This window comes from Nerophis lumbriciformis, linkage group LG04 (assembly GCF_033978685.3).
Source record: "Nerophis lumbriciformis linkage group LG04, RoL_Nlum_v2.1, whole genome shotgun sequence".
Taxonomy (NCBI): Eukaryota; Metazoa; Chordata; class Actinopteri; order Syngnathiformes; family Syngnathidae; genus Nerophis; species Nerophis lumbriciformis.
This window is the reverse complement of record NC_084551.2, coordinates 30,423,087-30,445,197: the sequence shown is the minus strand read 5'-3', so window position 1 is coordinate 30,445,197 and position 22,111 is coordinate 30,423,087. Positions and strand designations below refer to the sequence as shown.

The window sequence follows — 22,111 nt, the reverse complement described above, 5'->3', positions numbered from 1 at the left end:
TTTTTTGTTAAGTACATAACTCCACGTGTTCATTCTTAGTTTTGATGCCTTCGGTGACAATCTACAATGTAAATAGTCATGAAAATAAATAAAATTGAATGAGAAGGTGTGAGAAGGTATAATAAAACTTAGTTATTTGACTTATGTACAGTCCAGTGGTCGGCATGAAGAATATAGACAACAGAGGGTGATAACAGTGCAGTTCAAAATGCATGAAGACTAAATGGTAGATCCATAAATACATCATTCTCATTTCAGGTTTCTCTGTGTGTTTGAAAATGTTACCAACTCAGCTAATCAGTGCTTCTTCCAGTCAGACTTCCTGAGCTTCATAAACAGCCTAATAAGGTGTCAGCTCAGCAGCTCATTTTCACAATAATTACACGTCCACCGCTTCGTTTATATTCTCGTAGTCTTTGTGAATCATCCCATGTTTGCGAAGCCCTCATTAAACATATTAATAGCTCTTGCTCGGACTGTGCGTTGAAGAATAAGTCAGCACAGCTCAATATACTTTAGTGTATTGTTGACGTTTGCCATATAATTGCAGTGTAATCGTAAAAATGCTTCTTTAGCAACATATCAAGGCAGTTACACTTGCATTAATAACATGCTTTACACTGACAAAGAATGAACAACCTTGCCTGTCTACTAAATTATTCTTTACTCTCTATTTTTTATAAAGAGAGAGTCAGAATCTATTAAAGTCTAACAATGAAGAGGCTGATTGGAGGAGGGTAAATAATATAGGCTTATGGGAAGAAGAGTGTCACGGTAGCACAAGGTAGCTTGCGGCCTGACCCTAGGATGCAGAGACTTGAGGTGACTTGCAGGTACAAACGAACATAAGGCAATAAACCAGCATCAATAAAAGCCTCTGATCCATAACCAGGGAGAGGTGTGTCTCCTGATTGTTACTCAGGAACAGGTAGGGGGCCCAGCGCTCAGACCCAATGTTCCCTCTAATTTTTCATGTGTGTGAGCAAACGCAAAAACTCCCTGGGCATTCAGTGGAGCCCATGTGAGCAACATCAGACGTGCACACTGTGGCTACACCAGCAGCACACCTGTCCCAAACCTGACTAAATAACAAGTTCAATCTCCATCCATCCATCCATCCATCCATCCATCCATCCATTTTCTACCGCTTGTCCCTTTCGGGGTCGCTGGAGCCTATCTCAGCTGCATTCAGGCGGAAGGTGGGGTACATCCTGGACAAGTCCCCACCTCATCGCAGGGCCAACACAGATAGACAGACAACATTCTCTTTATTATTATAATCAAATGACAGCAGTCATTTCCATTTCTAATATAAGTGTTTAGGCCCACTTACAATGACAATAACACAAAATATTGTTTTCATGAACTGTGTACTTGTATTGTTTGTCTGGGTGGAGGTCCTGCTTTGGAAATAATGTGCACCCCTTTCAGACATTGCATTTACCGTAGTTCCCATTAAAACATTCACATGTTGCACAATGAGGTGTAAGCAGGGGATCATGTGTACATTCCTGCAACTTCCTGTTTGTAAAAAATACATTCTTATCAGTATTTATTTAATATACTAACAGCATTTCATGATTAATATTTATAAATTAAGATTCCTAATAAATGACACTAGAATAAGCACACATTTGATTGGCAAATAATAGTGTAACGACCTGGAATGACACTTTATGTGTGGTATTGGAGTTGTCCGACTTTTTGTGTGGCTGTAAATGCATCACTGGCTAAGTGCCATATGTGCATGTGTTGGCGCAAGTAAGAAAGAGCGAGCGGCTGCTGTTGATATAAAAAAGTTGCTTTTGGTCTGGTTTGTACTGCAGAAAATGACCACTTTTGCTAGATATAATTTTTTTACTAATGTTTTGGTGATGTGTTCAGGGCCGACAATAAAGAGTTTTGCTCAGGAAAGTGATCGATGGAATTCATGTCCTCAAAGCATCTCGACAGACGTTACAATATTTGAACAATGATGACGAAAATTGTTTTCTCTGTCGTGTCCCTGTGTCCAAAATTGTTATGCGCTTATTTTTTTATTTGATTTTGTGCGTGGCATAGATTTGCCGTGCGCAGAGGATGGTTGAGCAGTGCGTATTTGCACAGGCGCGCACCTTAGAGGGAACGTTGCTCAGACCCAAGGTGAAGTAGAAGGAAATGAAAGTGCACAGGAAGTGGAAACAAAGAAATAAGAGCGCTGTAACAGAAATGGTGTAAACACCAAGCATATGAAAATAATACAAAAGTCCTAAACAGTCATGACTAAGGATGGGCACTGGAACGTGTTTCCATAATGGTACCGGTGCCAATGAAAGCGGCAGTAGCCAGACCAAAAAAAGAAAGAATCAATATATGCTTCATTTCAGTGTTAAATGAATGCAGTCTCAGCTACCTGCAACAAGTGCTTGGCTGTGATTAGGGATGTAATAATAAACGGTATACATGATAACCGCGGCAATACTCCTGACGGTTAGTATTAACGTTTTCAATCAACATTTTGGAAAAACCGTGCTTGATAACTGCTCTTTGATAAACTCACGGACTGACTGGTGCCAGCTTACTAGCTTAAAGGCTAATATGAAAATAAGACATTATTGTGTTTCCCCATTAAAAAACGACATATTCCATTATAAACGTATATAAACACATTACTGTCTGAGCAACTAAACTATTCAATGTGTACATTGAACCTATAAGCTCTGCTCTACAATATGGATCGTTCTACAATGTGGAGGTGTTTTTAAGGTGCGTTCAAGGACCGCTGAACGGAGTAGGACGCAACAATACCTGCCAGAAATGATAAATAATAGGAATATAGTTAATTTTTTTACGTAGTTTAAATTTTAATATCTTTTAAAGTGCAAAAGTACAAACCAAGATTTAAAACAATAAATCTTAGCCATCAAAACAGATGAAATACTAAAACTAAAACAGTATCAGTGAAGCATAAGAAAATAGTGGCTTTTCTGACAGTGTGTCTATTAAATATAGTTATTAAAAAAAAAAAATGTTCAAAAGATTTCAGTGTGTAGGTAAGTACTTTTTGAGCACATTCAACAACACTGCAATAATAATGATAACCGAGATAATTTTGTTTACGATAACCGTGAGATGAAATTTTCATATCGTTACATCCGTAGTGGTGATATTGTACAAGTAACGTCTTTTAAGTAATATAGCGACCCAACAGAAGCACACAAAGTCCGGCACTCTTTTTAAGACACTACTCACTTTACCACACCAAAATCAGCCTTCATAACACTGCTCGCACCGCAGCACAAGGCCAGCTAGTAGCCACAACAACAACACATAACTTTCTCATTATGCACTAATGACAGTAACTGCGAGCGCTGTTGCATTCACGAACCCTCGGAATTATTAGTATCAATATTACAAAAGTCGTTTTTTGCACATTCTCAATGATCTGTATTGCAGCAATAATTATGCCAATGTGTGGATTTTAAAACGTATTTTTGTGTCATTTAATATATACACTGGAGTATTTGAATTACTAGTATATACAACTTGAATGTCACAATATTCCATTGGAATAAAACATTAAAAAGCATTTAATTGCAGCTTAAAAACCTTTCATTTGGGTAACATAGGATAGGATAGAATAGACTTTATACATCCCACAGTAGGGACATGATGTGGTTGGAGTACAGATACAGAAAGTCCACAAACAATAAGATAAAAACACATGAAAACATGAGGGAAACATTAAAGAAGATAAAATACAATAAAAGAGCACAGAGCTGATGCAAACAGCTGCCACTTCAGTGTTGCCATTTCTACACTGAGCTACAGAGTAAAACACAACGGAAAACTAAAAAAATAGCAATATATAATACATACTGCACACATTCGATTGCACCATGCATAGACAAACACCATGACAGGTATGATGTCAAAGCTGTCTGTTTATTGTTTTTCAAACGCTTCTGACCTATCGCTCGTGCTTTAACGAGCCGCATCACTCACAAAAAACCCTGCTTAAATAAAATAAAAATCATGTTCAGTTTGAATTGACAGTGTCTGAATGATATTACTATAGTATGTCAATGTATTATTATTATGGTCGTTGTCTTCCATTTAATGTCATCACACCTACAGTCACAATAACTTAACCAAAATATTAAAAAACACACTAAATGTCATAGTTGCTGTGACTGAGATTGGTAGGTCGTGAGTTCAAAACCCTGGCCGCGTCATACCAAGGAATATAAAAATGGAACCCGTTACCTCCATGCTTGGCACTCAGCATCAAGGGTTGGAATTGGAGGTTAAATCATCAAAATGATTCCCGGGCGTGTCCACCGCTGCTGCTCACTGCTCCCCTCACCTTCCAGGGGGTGATCAAGGGTGATGGGTCAAATGCAGAGGATAATTTCACCACACCTAGTGTGTGTGTGACAATCATCGGTACTTTAACTTTAACTTACACTTTAAAAAACAACGTCACTTACTTTCCATGAATAAACACGGTCCTCAGTGGTTAATCACAGTGACAGTGTGAACACTGGAATTACCGGTACCTCAAATGTGTGAGTATTATTAATGTCAAAATAACTAAGCTGAGGGGCGGTATAGCTCAGTTGGTAGAGCGGCCGTGCCAGCAACTTCAGGGTTGCAGGTTCGAGCCCCGCTTCCGCCATCCTAGTCACTGCCGTTGTGTCCTTGGGCAAGACACTTTACCCACCTGCTCCCAGTGCCACCCACACTGGTTTAAAAATGTAACTTAGATATTGGGTTTCACAATGTAAAGCGCTTTGAGTCACTTGAGAAAAGCGCTATATAAATATAATTCACTTCACTTCACTAATAACTATTCCTATATGTCAGGTTAAAGATTATATTATTTAATCATTATTTTAGCCTCTGTCTAGCCTGCCATAATCCTTGCTGTGTTTTTGTGTTTGCTTTTTAAAGGAACTTTAGTCAAAAAATGTAGCTACATATGACATGTCTTGTCATTTATAACATATTGATCAAGCATAGTTACTCTATTTGTTTTTATATTACTATAAAATGCGACCCAGAAAGGGACAAGCAGTAGAAAATGAATGGGTGGATGGGTCTAGTATTGCTGTGAATATTTGAGCACCACACTATTTGATTAAATTCTTGGGGGTAGCAATTCCCAATTTTAAAACAATTATCGGCTCACAATCCATACTTTTTTTTTAATTACATTGGGTCCTACTTATATGATTACCGGTAACTACATTCCTCCATAAAATAGACAAACAGCTCTGATAAACTTTTGTATTACTTAAACAAAAACTGGTTTTGTTTAATAAATGTATACCCAAACATTTAATAAAGTCAAATACAAATAAGGCAACAAGAGATGTATCAAACACTTTTTTTTTTTTCCCTAAAGTAAATCTGTACAACAGATATTGGCATCTACATCATCAATACGATTTGCCTTAGTGGCAGGACAGATAAAAATAAAATAAAAAAAGTTTATTATTTTTTGTTTAAAGTTTTTTAATGGATTGGGAAGCGTTACAAATACGAATTGCTAATCATCTAAACACCTTTTTTGTTTTGTTTTGGTTTTGACACCTCTAACTTCTAGTGTCACTGCAATCAGGTGCCATAACGTGTTCAACATCCTACATGTTCCTAATGAGGAACCAGCAATGACTTATTTCATCATTTTTCTATTCGGCAGAAATACCTCTTCACGGACATTTTACTTTGAAAAAAAATCTTAGCTGCTTCCATGACTTCAAGTAAAAAAAGATTTTAGCTCTCAGTCTCTTCATCGCATGTTTAATGCAATCACTTTGTGAGTTTAAGTGATAGACAAGCAGAATTATCATTCCATTAAACGAGAAAAGCTCACTTGTGAAGCAAAGGTGAAAATAGACTCCTCTTATCGTTGTCTGACAGTAAAATATATTCTCGGTAGTTTTCAAACCTGCAGATTTGCTACCTTATTAGATTTCAAGATTGTTTAGAGCTCCTGGAATGAAACGTTCCCATATCTTGAAACATGTATATATACGGCACAGATACAGACTACACTCAGTGGTTGCTGTGCATTTTAGGGTGTAATAAAAAAATATTGTTTTAGTCAAAATGTAATTGTAGATAGAATAAAAACCTCCTAGCAATTATCTTGCAATTACTATAATTAAGACAATTATGAAATAGATTCAGTAAACTTTTACAGGATAACAAACTGTGGGACGTGACACCAAGCGCCATGCGTGCTGGCTGACTCGTGTGAACCACAGCCTCAATTTACATTGGATTTGCTATAAGAATGCTACTGATTAGCGTAAAACAATTTTATATGGCGATTTCAAGGCCTTCAAATTTGGTAATGAAAACTACAACTACACATTACAATCAAAAGGCTGGTGTCGAATGACACACTCATAAAACACACAATACAACACCTTGTAGGGCTCAAAAAAGAAAAGACTGGCACATTCAACCTAATGGCAAAGACTACTTCTTGACTAAAATTATGCACCGTAGTTTTATTGCCATCTAATGTCTTGGAATTGCAACTGCATGCAAAGTCTACTATAATGTATAATGCACTACAGTACTTGCAAATGAGACAGAAGTGTACTGTAAGAAAACAACTGGATAGCACAGCTCAGTGGTAAATTAAATAATAACATTTGTTTTTTTAATAATAGTCATTGGAACATTCAAACTCACATTTTTTATAAAGTACAAAGAAAAATAATCCTATTAAACATCATTGATCTTATTGAAAATCTCTATTTGTCATTGTGCGATTTTACTACTTACTTGAATATATATTAATGAGAACTATTGCATTTATTGATTTAAATGTTGTCTCAAATTGAGAACAGAAAATGTGTTAGTAATTTCAATGAAGTGGAAACGGGGTAGGGTTAAATAAGCTCTGCTTCTTCTTCCTACTCCTTTTCGGACATGTTGTAATGAGAACATTAACATAGGTGAATTATGTGAAGTGTCATATTGTAACTGTATGCATGTTCGAAATAAACGACAACAACATTTGCACACACATAAAAGTACAGCAAATTGATACCATTGCGTACCGGTACTGTATCGATTAAAATGTGAAAGCTAGACATTGATGATGTTTTTTATATTTTTTGGTTTGAAAATGTGTCCCGCGACCCCAAAAGGGACAAGCGGTAGAAAATGGATGGATGGATGGATGCAAAATGTATTTTGAGCCACTGACATAAAATTAATTTAACTACACACAGTCAAAATTATCCTCAGCCAACAATGAATGGACTAATCATTATAGTAGAGCTGTCGAACAATGATTATTTTAAAATCTGATTAATCAAAGGGTTTTTCTTGTTTGATTAAACAGGATTAAATGTAATGATTCTTTTAAAATGTGTTTCATTTTTCAAAGGAAAATAACTCAAGAAAGAATAACTGTTATCCACATTAATATGTATCTGTTACTCATTTGTGTTATTAATGTAACATTTTAAGATGGAAGTGCTTCTAAAAGAAAATAAAACTCCTTAAGAGTGTGCATATTATTTTATGCCAGTCGACGGTTTAATTGTTTTTTTTTTTTACTCAAACATCCCATGGAGAGAGACCGACGTGCCGTTTAGCGTCTTCTATATTTAGTTACTTAATTCTGCAAGCTCTCTAGCGCATCAACTGCACATGTGTGGCTGTGCGACAGTAACACGACTTGCACAAACTGCTAGAGATGCGTTGCCAGAGACATTTCAGGGTAATGTAAATATAGGAGGTTTCTTCTGATGAATATTATTGATAGATTAATTCAGTTTAATGAGTCATTTTGACAGCCCTACTACTAATGAATTATTATTCCCATTCCTACAACATACAACAGCACATTTTGATTCAGTGAAATATGTCATAAATCTCATCATAATTAGGCATGAAAATGTATTATGGATATCATGCACCCTTTTTCCTCCTCCTGTCGCCGTTTCAACCACGTTTAGAATCTTTCTATCACATATTTAAGATGTTTCCAGTCATGACCGCGCCAATGTTAACCGTTTCTATCTTTTCCCTTTTTCCCCTTGAAGAAGTCATTCCTGATATTTGTCACAGAACACACACCTCAAATGTTTGTACTTCGATTTCAAATAATTTTACTCACCAAATTGTCTGCTATGTCTGATGTTGCTTGTTACTTGACTTTAATAGTGAATATGTCGTAATTGGTTAATGATGCAACAGTGGTTTACATGGTTTACTCACTACCTGTAATGACATTAGAGATATACAGTACAGGCCAAACGTTCGGACACACCTTCTCATTCAATGCGTTTTCTTTATTTTCATGACTATTTACATTGTAGATTGTCACTTAAGGCATCAAAACTATGATTGAACACATGTGGAGTTATTTACTTAACAAAAAAGGTGACATAACTGAAAACATGTTTTATATTCTAGTTTCTTCAAAATAGCCACCCTTTGCTCTGATTACTTTTTCACAGACTTTTGGCATTCTCTCAATGAGCTTCAAGAGGTAGTCACCTGAAATGGTTTTCACTTCACAGGTGTGCTTGAAGCTCGTTGAGAGAATGCCAAGAGTGTGCAAAGCAGTAATCAGAGAAAAGGGTGGCTATTTTGAAGAAAGTAGAATATAAAACATGTTTTCAGTTATTTCACCTTTTTTTGTTAATGTGTTCATTCATAGTTTTGATGCCTTCAGTGACAATCTAGTGATGAAAATAAAGAAAACGCATTGAATGAGGAGAAGGTGTGTCCAAACTTTTGGCCTGTACTGTATATTGTTAGGATTGTATTAATACCAATATTGATATTCTTTATCACTACCAGTATTCATCAATACTCTTATCGGACTGTTTGTAATTGGTGTAAATAAAGATGTAAAAAAAAAAAAGAAGCTGTTTTTTCCATTTTTATTAGCACAAGAGGTTGTACACCACCAATATCATGGAGCATCTCCCAGCAGGGATGTCTTGTGTCAACATATGCTTTTAAAGTCTTAAACAAGTCAACTATGTTTGCAGTGCAAGGTGCAATGCAGTTGTAATCATCTTGTAAAGACCACACAGATACGGTACATCATTACAATTACACTCAGTTGGAAGTATTTGTGTATGGCATTCATGTGCAGAGCACAAGACCTTTTACATGACATATCATATCAAATGTATGATGTACATCAATTAGCATGTTAGGTGGGTGTGCATTTTTGTAAGGATAATAATTTGTATTTGTTTTTATGTTGCACATGCACGTATTTGAGTGACGGACCGGAGGCCATATTGAATGTTGACAGCTACCGATGTACACTATATTGCCAAAAGTATTTGGCCACCTGCCTTGACTCACATATGAACTTGAAGTGCCATCCCATTCCTAACCCATAGGGTTTAATATGATGTCGGTCCACCTTTTGCAGCTATTACAGCTTCAACTCTTCTGGGAAGGCTGCCCACAAGGTTGCTGAGTGTGTTTATAGGAATTTTGGACTATTCTTCCAAAAGTACACTGATGTTGGTCGAGAAGGCGTGGCTCTCAGTCTCCGTTCTAATTCATCCCAAAGGTGTTCTATCGGGTTCAGGTCAGGACTCTGTGCAGGCCAGTCAAGTTCATCCAAACCATACTCTGTCATCCATGTCTTTATGGACCTTGCTTTGTGCACTTGTGCGCAGTCATGTTGGAAGAGGAAGGGACCCGCTCCAAACTTTTCCCACAAGGTTGGGAGGATGGAATTGTCCAAAATGTTTTTGTATCCTGGAGCATTCAAAGTTCCTTTCACTGGAACTAAGGGGTCAAGACCAACACCTGAAAAACAACCCCACACCATAATTCCTCCTCCACCAAATTTCACACTCGGCACAATGCAGTCCGAAATGTACCGTTCTCCTGGCACCCTCCAAACCCAGACTCGTCCATCAGATTGCCAGATGGAAAAGCGTTATTCATCACTCCAGAGAAGGCGTCTCCACTGCTCTAGAGTCCAGTGGCGACGTGCTTTACACCACTGCATCCGACACTTTGCATTGGACTAGGTGATGTATGGCTTAAATTGAGCTGCTCGGCTATGGAAACCCATTCCATGAAGCTCTCTGCGTACTGTACGTGGGCTAATTGGAAGGTTACATGAAGTTGGAGCTTTGTAGCAACTGACTGTGCAGAAAGTCTTTGCACTATGCGCTTCAGCATCTGCTGAACCCTCTCTGTCAGTTTACGTGGCCTACCACTTGGTGGCTGAGTTGCTGTTGTTCCCAAACTCTTCCATTTTCTTATAATAAAGCCGACAGTTGACTTTGGAATATTTAGGAGCGAGGAAATTTCACGACTGGATTTGTTGCACAGGTTGCATCCTATGACAGTTCCACGCTGGAAATCACTGAGCCCCTGAGAGCGGCCCATTCTTTCACAAATGTTTGTAGAAACGGTCTCCATGCGTACTCAGTGGCCTAGTGGTTAGAGTGTCTTCCCTGAGATCGGTAGGTTGTGAGTTCAAACCCCGGCCGAGTCATACCAAAGACTATAAAAATGGGACCCATTACCTCCCTGCTTGGCACTCAGCATCAAGGGTTGGAATTGGGGGTTAAATCACCAAAAATGATTCCTGGGCGCGGCACCGCTGCTGCCCACTGCTCCCCTCACCTCCCAGGGGGTGAACAAGGGGATGGGTCAAATGCAGAGGACAAATTTCACCACACCTAGTGTGTGTGACAATCATTGGTACTTTAACTTTTAACTTAACTTAAACTTTAACTTAACTTTAACTTTAACTTAACCTAACTTAAGTGCTTGATTTTATACACCTGTGGCCGGGCCAAGTGATTAGGACACCTGGTTCTGATCATTTGGATGGGTGGCCAAATACTTTTAGCAATATAGTGCATGCGTCTGTGTAGTGTTTACTATATAAATAAAAAGACTCGGTGAGCAAGAGTAATGCTCGATCCTCCAGTTTGAAGGCGCCATAGAGTGACCGCAGACGGCGATGAGAGAGAGACCTGTCAGCAGATGCTATATTGCTTCAAAGCAACTTTATGTCTTATTATATTACTTCATATTTTCACTTTTTTGAATGGATTAGTATGGATGACGGTTGACGGAGCGCGGTAACAGTGGTTGTGAGTGATGCGCATTGATTTAAAACTGACACTAACTCTTATTATTAACATGCGTGACTTTGAGGGACTTTTGAGGAGGAAATAGTGTTGTATTACGAAAGTATACGTGGTGTATGTGATTATTCCAAGCTGAATTTGTATGCGTAGCACTGGCAGCTGAAGTGATTGTGACAACATGTTATAATTTCGACAGTCAGCTGGAAAAAAAAAAAGAGTGTGGCTGGAGTAAGGTCTAATTGGGGAGAGGTTAGTTAATTGCTCGAGAGGCAAATGTACCTGACATATAAATTAAGGCAGGGCGTTTAGTACAACTGAGGTCACTATTTGAGAAACTATGTAAAAGGTTTAACCACATTATTTTGAAAACCTGTGCTTTCTTAGTATTATTATTAGTACTATGAGAAAATGCACATCCTTGTTAAAAAGTTGATGCCAAAAACGTGTACATGATTAACCACAGCTTGGTCTGAAAATATTTTCCTGTCCATTCCTGAGCCTCTGGCTATGAAAAGACATTTCCAGGAATAACAACTGAGCTTTCTTACTCTTAGACTTTATTGTGCTTCGCTGTCTTTCTATCTTTGATATTTTTTGCCTGAACTGGTTTCCTTTTGGCTCATGACCTTTTTCTTTTGTCTTTAACATTTAGGGAGTACAGTTGAACCTTGTATTTACGAACTTAATTGGTTCTTGAACAGGCTTTTATAAATAGAAATGTTTGCATATTGAAGCACTTTTCTCCATAAGAAACAATTTAAATATGAATAATAAGTTTCAGCCTTAACAAAAGTCCACATTTTAGTAGAAGTGTGTACATTTAAATGCAATATAAAGTACTATACAGTACTAAATATTAAACATATATAACAAAGGTGTGATGATGAACTTTATACTTATTAAACAAAAGTGTTTATATAAATTTAGGGTGGAGTACTGTATTTTTCGAACCACAGTGCGGATTTTAAGGTACACTGCCGATGAGCGGGTCTATTCAGGTCTAGTTTAATACATAAGGCGCACCGAATTATAAGGCACATTAAAGGGGTCATATTATATATTTTTTTCTACATTTAAAATCATCCTTGTGGTCTACATAACATGTAATAGTGGTTAGTTGGTCAAAATGTAGCATACATTATGTTTTTTAGACCCATATTTGCCAACCTTGAGACCTCCGATTTCGGGAGGTGGGGGGGGGGGGGGGGTGTGGTCGGGGGTGGGGTGGGGGCGTGGTTGGGGGCGTGGTTAAGAGGGGAGGAGTATATTTACAGCTAGAATTCACAAAGTCAAGTATTTCATATATATATATATATATATATATATAAGAGATACTTGACTTTCAGTTTTATTTTATTATATATATATATATATATATATATATATATATATATATATATATATATATATATATATATATATATATATATATATATATATATATATGTCTTAATAAGATTATTCAAAAAATAGTGCTCGATACCGTGGTAGAGCGCAATATATGTATGTGTGGGAAAAAATCACGAGACTATTTCATCAGAGATGAAATAGTCTTGTGATTTTTTCCCACACATACATATATATATATATATATATATATATATATAAATAAAAGATACTTGAATTTCATTGTTCATTTATTTACACATATAAACACACACAACACTCATCTACTCATTGTTGAGTTAAGGGTTGAATTGTCCATCCTTGTTTTATTCTCTGTCACTATTTTTCTAACCATGCTGAACACCCTCACTGATGATGCATTGCTGTGTGGCACGCACAAAAGCGCTTTCATCAAATGCACTAGAGTCTGGAATCTTCCATCTCTCCCTAGCATGACCCAAAACCGGTCAATCTTTGCTTCCTGAGGAAGATCTTCACTGCCAAGCACCACTACTTCTTCCCGGAGGCTATCCAGGTCCAATCGTAGCTGCGGCTTGGAACTTATAAGCTATTTCTTCATCTTACTCATCGTCGGCGTCGCCATGGCTGTATCTTCCTCGTTCTTCTGCTTCGTCTCCTTGTTGTGTGCGCAGTTTTGCATTGCACTCTCTAAAAGCCTTAGATGTTATTGTCACATATGCATGTACAGTAGATGGCAGTATTGTCCTGTTTAAGAGTGTCACAACATTGCTGTTTACGGCAGACGAACTGCTTTACGGTAGACGAAAACGTGACTGCTGTTGTTGTGTGTTGTTACAGCGCTGGGAGGACGTTAATGAAACTGCCTAACAATAAACCCACATAAGAAACCAAGAACTCGCCCTCGATCATTCTACAGTTATAACGTGATTGGGCAGGCACGCTGTTTATATTGTGGGAAAGCGGACGTGAAAACAGGCTGTCGACACGTCACTCAGGTCGCATGGAGCTCGAGGGGGCGTGGCCTCCAGCTCCGTCTGAATTTGGGGAGATTTTCGGGAGAAAATTTGTCCCGGGAGGTTTTCGGGAGAGGCGCTGAATTTCGGGAGTCTCCCGGAAAATCTGTGAGGGTTGGCAAGTATGTAAAGACCTCTTCTAGTGCTTTTGAACTGTCTTTTCAGGATGCACCGTTTTGTGGGCAGTCTTATTTACGTGGCTCCATTTTGACAGCGTCTTCTCCCCGTCATCTTTGTTGTACCGGTAGTTTTTAGCGCTTCCATAGTGAGTATGCTGCCAGATATAAGTTGGAACTATACGCTACTTTGTATTAGAAATGGCAAGAGCGGATGATGAATGTCCTACAACCAGAGGATAGAGAAAAGAAGGAGCTTATTGACTACTGCGTCAACACGGACAACAATGGCTGACGTGCGCACATTTCTGGGACTTATGCAGATCCCAAATACACAACAGCATGTACCAATTGGTAAGAACATTTGGTTGTGCATAATATTGCGAAACAAAACGCCTGATATGCAGTGTTGGGTTAGTTACTGAAAACCAGTAACTAGTTACAGTTACTAGTAACTTTATTTCAAAAGTAACTCAGTTACTAACTCAGTTACTTACACCAAAAGGTAATGTGTTACTGTGAAAAGTAACTATTTAGTTACTTCTTCTACTTTTTTTTTTTTAAAGCTCCCATTAATGCCCTTTTAGCCTTCATTTCAGTACTGTTATTGCACTGGAGAATAATACAATCTGTTGATCAACTTGACATACATTTGCATCACTGAACTCTGCTAAGCAATGTGGTCTACATACAACACACAAAGACAAAGATATGTTTCAAAGGGCCAATTTATTTCAGGCCAGAACAAACTGACAAAACTATTTTAAATAGCTGCAACATAACATACATAAGTAACAAACAGCATAATAACACTAACACTAACACTAACCACGTTAAACCCAGATTCCAAACTAACAAAGGTCTTAACTCATTCTCTTTCTATGCCACTTCAATATGGAATCCACTCCCAACAGGTGTAAAATAAAGGACATCTCTATCCTCCTTCAAAACCACACTAAAAGAACACCTCCAGGCAACTACAACCCTAAACTAACACCCTCCTTTCCACATAATACCTCTTCGGATTGTAAATAATCAAATGTAGACATTTTTTCTTATACTTTCTGATCTCTCTCTCTGTGTCCACTACTTGCTATACATATCCTACCAAGTCAGTCCTACACTGTTTCAATGTCCATTTCTCTGATGATGCAATTGTTGATGCTGATTGTTGATGACAGAAGTGTTGATACCAACCAAACCTAACCCCCCCCCCCCCCCACCCCCTATTTCCCACATCCCGGATTGTAAATAATTCAATGTATATACTCTGATGATTATCTTGTGTGATGACTGTATTATGATGTTAGTATATATTTGATAGTATATATCTGTATCATGAATCAGTGGACCCCGACTTAAACACGTTGAAAAACTTATTGGGGTGTTACCATTTAGTGGTCAATTGTACGGAATATGTACTGTACTGTGCAATCTACTAATAAAAGTTTCAATCAATCAATCAACAACATAGCTATACAGCTGGCTCCCCTCCCCTCCCCACTCCCACACACACACACACACAGAGCGCAAAGGAAGAATCAGAAGCACGTCTCTGCTTCGCTGCCATAAAACACGATCAGATGATCAGTTTATAGCCGATACTACATAAAAAATAACGTAAAATAACGCAGTAACGCATCATGTAGTAACGGTAACTGAGTTACTGAATATAAAAAATAACGCGTTCGATTACTAGTTACCGCCGAAACTAACGGCGTTACAGTAACGCGTTACTTTGTAACGCGTTAGTCCCAACACTGCTGATATGTCTCCTAATAGGTGCCATTTTGGGGTCCTTATACACACCATAATAATACCCGTATGTTGAAGCACAGTACGATTGACTACGGTAACCGTAATGCTCTGACAATCCATCAAGCGGTGCGACTACATAGCTTACCAAAAATCGTACTACAACATTTTGACAGATTTTTGAGCGCCGTGTGTAATGTTCTATATTCTTAATGAAATAATGTTTTGGGCATGCTTTGCTGGCGTCATTTATTGAACAGGCATCAACCTGCAGTCCACACGTATCTCTTATGTGTGACTGCCATCTACTGGTCACACTTATCGTTATACCATGTACCAAATAAAACATTTTGAAGTTGGTAAGAACAACCAGAATGAATCCGTAAATTAGACGCACCAGGTTATAAGGTGATTTTTGAGGAAATGAAAGGATTTTAAGTGTGCCTTATAGTCCGAAAAATGCGATATGTTGTTTCTCAATGGGGAAAGATGTTAATGTCTCTTGTTTTCATGGTAGCATTCAAGCTAGGAAGCTGGTGCCAGTCAGTCTGTGAGTTTATCAAATTGTAGTCACCAATCATGATTTGTCCAAACCTTTGTACAATTTGAACACAATATCAAATCAAATCAAATCAACTTTATTTATAAAGCGCTATCCAGTACTGTAAATTTCACAAACATAACAAGGGAGTGGTGAGTCAACTATTTATTAATAAAGTCAAAACAACAACGGACCTGAACCAACGAAGGCAGACTTCGCTAATCACGTTCAATTCCGGAGCGGCCATCATCCAGTTCGCCAATGGCTGCACCTCACAGAAGTCAGAGTCCGATCTCTGTTGGCTCTGTGGGGAGGAGACAGAATCCTCTAAGCATTTGTGGCTCAAATGTCCCGCCTTCAAAGTCGACGCCTCTTTCGACAAGCCCCTTCGCCTTCCACAGTCAGCTACAGCTCATTTGAGGTCCATCCTTAGGCGCCTGTGGTGACACAACAACAACACTTATTACTCGGGGTGTGGGAAAAAATCGATTCAAATTTGAATCGCGATTCTCACGTTGTGCGATTCAGAATCGATTCTCATTTTTCAAAAATCTTTATTTTTTTCATTTTATTTATTTACTTTTAATTTGTATTTGTATTTTTTAATTTAATTTAATTTTTTATTAATCAATCCAACAAAACAATACACAGCAATACCATAACAATGCAATCCAATTCCAAAACCAAACCCGACCCAGCAACACTCAGAACTGCAATAAACAGAGCAATTGAGAGGAGACACAAACACACCACAGAACAAACCAAAAGTAGTGAAACAAAAATGAATATTATCAACGACAGTATCAATATTAGTAACAATTTCAACATAGCAGTGATTAAAAATCCCTCATTGACATTATCATTAGACATTTATAAAAAATTAAAAAAATGAACAATAGTGTCACAGTGGCTTACAAATCTAAGGCTTTCTAAATACTTGTTTATTAGGCTAGGTTACTTCTTTTTTGTTTTGTACATATTGTAACTTCTCCTAAAAGCAAGGTAGGAACTGTGTTCCCAAAACGTTCTATTTAAAACAGACATATATTACCGCACGCCGTGTTTTTTAGTGCTAGATAAATCCCCACATCTCTCTCCATAGAAAGTCAAATAGCAAGCCATTAGACTAATACTCAAACATATGCAACGTTTCACTGGCAAAGTGGCTTTCAATTACAATTTGGAGGTTGCTCATTGAAACAAATGCACAGAATGTTTCCTGCTTAATAACCCGCAATCCTAATGGTTAAGAAGATGCAAAATTACTCAGCAATCAATCTCACGTTGAGTGCTTTATAAGAGTGAGTAATATGAGCTTCAGACATTCTAATCTGTTCTCTCTCTTGTCCAACATTCAGCCTAATTAGAGTTTTCTGCTCATGTTGATGTCAGCCTAATGGCATGCTTTTTAACAGCTAGTTCATATTGAACACATGTTCCATTTGTGGCTGTTAATATATAGTTAAAAAGGTACAACAATTTCAAAAAATTTAATTTTTGTGTGTGTGTCATGTTAAACAAAAAATTAACCACATACGTTTGTTTTGCTGTTATAGCTTTTTAAATATACTGAACATGAACTTGTTCAAAATAAAAGTATTATGCGGAGCTTAATCAAATAGCATTAAATACCAATATCCTAGATCCTAAAAAAAATGCCCAAAGAAACAATCCCACACGTTGTTGACTCAGTCTAAGTCGATTGACAACTGTAGTGGCAACTCAACAACTAATAGAGTGTTGATTTGGAGTATATATGGTAAGCTACACTTATGACTTTATATATAATGTTAAGCTAAGACAGCTTTGGTTTGCGGCACATATAGCATACACATAATACCACCATAAATTAGTTGAATACAGTCATCCCTCATTGATTGCGGCTCGTTGGTTTGTTGTAAAAAAAAATGTTTGCAAAGTAGGATTATTAATAAAAATAGAACATTTTTATAGTTATAGCATTAATAACATTTTACAACCTTCTAAATATGTTTCTTTATTAAAAATGCAGCCCTCTAAACATGTAGTAGCACCCCTATAGTGACCTTCACATTTCTTTCACCCAATATATTAGCCGTGAGTGTGTTCTACTGTAGATTACAGTACACCAATCATCACCCAGCCACTACAACACGTCTACATCTACTCAGTGGCCTAGTGGTTAGAGCAGGGGTCACCAACGCGGTGCCCGTGGGCACCAGGTCGCCCGTAATGACCAGATGAGCAGCCCGCTGGCCTGTTCTAAAAATAGCTCAAATAGCAGCACTTACCAGTGAGCTGCCTCTATTTTTTAAATTTTATTTATTTACTAGCAAGCTGGTCTCGCTTTGCTCGACATTTTTAATTCTAAGAGAGACAAAACTCAAATAGAATTTGAAAATCCAAGAAAATATTTTAAAGACTTGGTCTTCACTAACTGACAAATAAACAGATAACAGATTTGGTGTCCAGTTCAAAGTGTGACATGATTTATTTAAAAAATTTGAGAGTTTACTTTTGTATTTTACATGAGTTATTATTTGTACAAACATGGTGCAAAGTAATTCACGATTTGTTAAACAATGTTAGTGGCTAGCTAGTTAAAATGGGATATTGTGATTTCACAAGACTGTCTTAGAAGTGATCATTTGAAAATGTTCAATTTGAAAAATGTGCACTTAGAGAAAATATAAAAATAAAGTGTTGCATATTGATATTTATCTGTTTCTATATATATTTATTGTGAGAAATCATTAAGATGATCAGTGTTTCCACAAAGATAAATATCATTAATTATTAATAATAACATAGAGTTAAAGGTAAATTGAGCAAATTGGCTATTTCTGGCAATTTATTTAAGTGTGTATCACTTAATTAAATCAGTACCCAAGAAGTAGCTCTTGGTTTCAAAAAGGTTGGTGACCCCTGGGTTAGAGTGTCCGCCCTGAGATCAGTAGGTTGTGAGTTCAAACCCCGGCCGAGTCATACCAAAGACTATAAAAATGGGACCCATTACCTCCCTGCTTGGCACTCAGCGTCAAGGGTTGGAATTGGGGGTTGAATCACCAAAAATGATTCCCGGGCACGGCCACCGCTGCTGCCCACTGCTCCCCTCACCTCCCAGGGGGTAATCAAGGGTGATGGGTCAAATGCAGAGAATAATTTCTCCACACCTAGTGTGTGTGTGACAATCATTGGTACTTTAATTTAATTTAATTTACTATGTAAAATTACTTATTATATTCTTAGTCATTCCTGGCCAGAACCACAAAAGTGGATCAACCGTCACAGCTATGACACTGTTGCTAGCTTTTTGTGTTGTTAGCATTGCGTGTCAACGGCTCACCAATGTAATGTGAAGATGCTGATGTCCAAAGATGAAGGGAATCCACAGATCTCTACTTAGATTTGCTCAGACAGCTACTGATAGCAGTCTTATTAGCATTAAATCCAAGTTATGTTTCGTCCTTTGACATCGCTCAAGCCAAAGGCTGACCAATATGTGGAAGTTTTGTTGATGAGGCAGGAGTTAAAGACGAAGTCCATCAAAAAGTTGTTCTTACAACAATTGGTTAAAAGAAAAATGATACAATTAATTAATTTTTCAAACTGAGACTCACTAACTTTGGCTCATTTTCTGTGAAGAACATATATCAGAATACATATTTAATGACCACACACCATACACCCCCCCTACACATTTCTATTACATATAAGATGTCTGGGTCCACCAAATTGATGTTCTGTGTACCACACACACACACACACACACACACACACACACACACACACACACACACACACACACACACACACACACACACACACACACACACACACACAGCATGCCTAGACAGGAGGAGGACAGAGTGTAGGTACACAGAAAATCAGAGGGTCAAATGTGCGAGAAAATGAGAGCAGACAGTGTTGAAAAACAATGTTGCAACCTTGTGTGGGAACCGCAGGTGCAGAAACACAAAAGAACAATCCCTGTGGGATGCAGAAACTGGCAGAGGAATTTTCCGTGCAACGTTCATATTGTTGTTACTCAGCCAGCGTTTGTGGGTCTGATTGACCCGTTGTATTTTGTGGCTTTTAATGCCTCACAATCAAACACTTTTATGTTAAAATACTGAACAGATGTTTACCATATCCCAATTAACATCTGTTCAGTATTTTTATGTTTACCATATCCCAATAAACATCTGTTCAGTATTTTAACATAAAAGTGTTTGATTGTGAGGCATTAAAAGCCACAAAATGCAACGGGTCCATCAGACCCACAAACGCTGGCTGAGTAACAACAATATGAACGTTGCACGGAAAATTCCTCTGCCAGTTTCTGCATCCCACAGGGATTGTTCTTTTGTGTTTTTGCACCTGCGGTTCCCACACAAGGTTGCAACATTGTTTTTCAACACTGTCTGCTCTCATTTTCTCGCACATTTGACCCTCTGATTTTCTGTGTACCTACACTCTGTCCTCCTTCTGTCTAGGCATGCTGTGTGTGTGTGTGTGTGTGTGTGTGTGTGTGTGGTACACAGAACATCAATTTGGTGGACCCAGACATTGACCCGTTGTATTTTGTGGCTTTTAATGCCTCACAATCAAACACTTTTATGTTAAAATACTGAACAGATGTTTACCATATCCCAATAAACATCTGTTCAGTATTTTAACATAAAAGTGTTTGATTGTGAGGCATTAAAAGCCACAAAATGCAACGGGTCCATCAGACCCACAAACGCTGGCTGAGTAACAACAATATGAACATTACACAAGGTTAACTTGATTGCCGCGATACAGTAGCACCAAGATTAACCGCCATGTTGTTAGCAGTGGTCACCCTTAACCTGGAAACGGAAGTCCTGCTTGATGAATATCTTAATCGCCACATCATAATAATGGAATCTAAAACAAATACTGCACTGTTAAACACACAGGACATAATTCAGACTTAATTTACCACTTCATTTAGGCCAAAAATATGTAGAAGGTGGTTAACTGATTGTATTTATGGAATCCGCAATGTCAATGTTTGAAACGTGATGTGGCGAGGGACAACTGTAGTAACTGTAATTTGTTTCAACAAATGAGTTTATCAGAATTGCCCCTGTGTGTTTCTGCCGCAATAAAAAATCCTCGTCTCTGTTTGCATGTTTTGTCTCGGTTTAGCCGTGTAATCTGAGGAAAAGAGGCTCTCGTTCATGACACATTTTAGCAGACGCCATTCGCTCCACACTTGTCAAGTTATGTGGCGGATACTTTGGCTGTACGTATGAGGCCACAGTAAAAGTCAGAAGCCAGTGATACCAACAGCATTGTAATCATTCGGTCCAAGGATTATGAGACATCATAACTCAAAACCGGCCTTCGATCAAATGTATGGACAGAGCACTGTCCTTGGAGCTAGGAAAACAAAGATAACCCTTGTGTCTCATAACTCGGACTATTATTGAAGACGGTGATTTGATATTGATCGGGTTTTTTCGGGCTTATTGACCTGTTGGATGGTACAGACGCTGGGCTTCCCATGTGTCTCATGGTCCTGTGCAAGCTGTACAACGATGGCTCTGCTCAGGATGTAAAATGAATCATGCTCCACATTGTGTGCCCGCTGATAAAGCTATTATTTCCCTTGGCCCTGCGGACTGAGGCAAATCCTTCTAATTTATCTGTTTCTGATGTCTTGGTTTGTCTTTTTTTATCTTGCTGTCGCTAATCCATTTTTTTTTTCGTAAGGGGTGTGACTCTGTTTTAATGGGCTTGTTTGTAATGAATGCGTCTGCCATCAAAAGGGAAGATGATTAATATAGTTTGCACAGCTCCACAATATACACATTAATAACAATTTGCCTTGGGTATGATCGAAATCTGCTCCTCATGTTTTCATGTTTCACTCTTGCAGATACTGATTGAGGCGACCGTTTCCAAGGAGAGGCAAGGGTACATTGCCATTGATGACATCATGGTGCTCAACTATCCCTGCTGTAAGTGACACTTCTGACAATGAATTGCAAATACAAGAGGTTTGCTGAGGAGGACAAGAAAAGATTTTTACGGTTTGCGGGAACGAAATATACTTCAAAGCAACATGAAACATAAATAGGATGAAGAGAAGTCATGGTTGATCAGCCCGGTTGTCCCCAGGGATTCTGCAACAACACGGGTGCTATTAAGACATCGAGAAGTTCCAACCTAGTTTCGATGTATCTTTTAATCGGTCAAAGTGCCTCACTTTTATGA

General features: G+C 38.0%; 1 protein-coding gene across 6 annotated transcripts in view; it reads left to right on the top strand.

Moving 5' to 3' along the window:
* The window catches only part of ptprub (protein tyrosine phosphatase receptor type Ub), a 531,315-nt gene that overhangs the window by 290,794 nt on the left and 218,410 nt on the right, over positions 1-22,111 (top strand). For all 6 annotated transcript variants that reach the window (XM_061951982.1, XM_061951965.1, XM_061951958.1 and 3 more), the window contains exon 4: positions 21,774-21,855. In XM_061951982.1, coding sequence (XP_061807966.1) covers positions 21,774-21,855 — 82 coding nt within the window. The remainder of the gene's footprint in view (positions 1-21,773; positions 21,856-22,111) is intronic.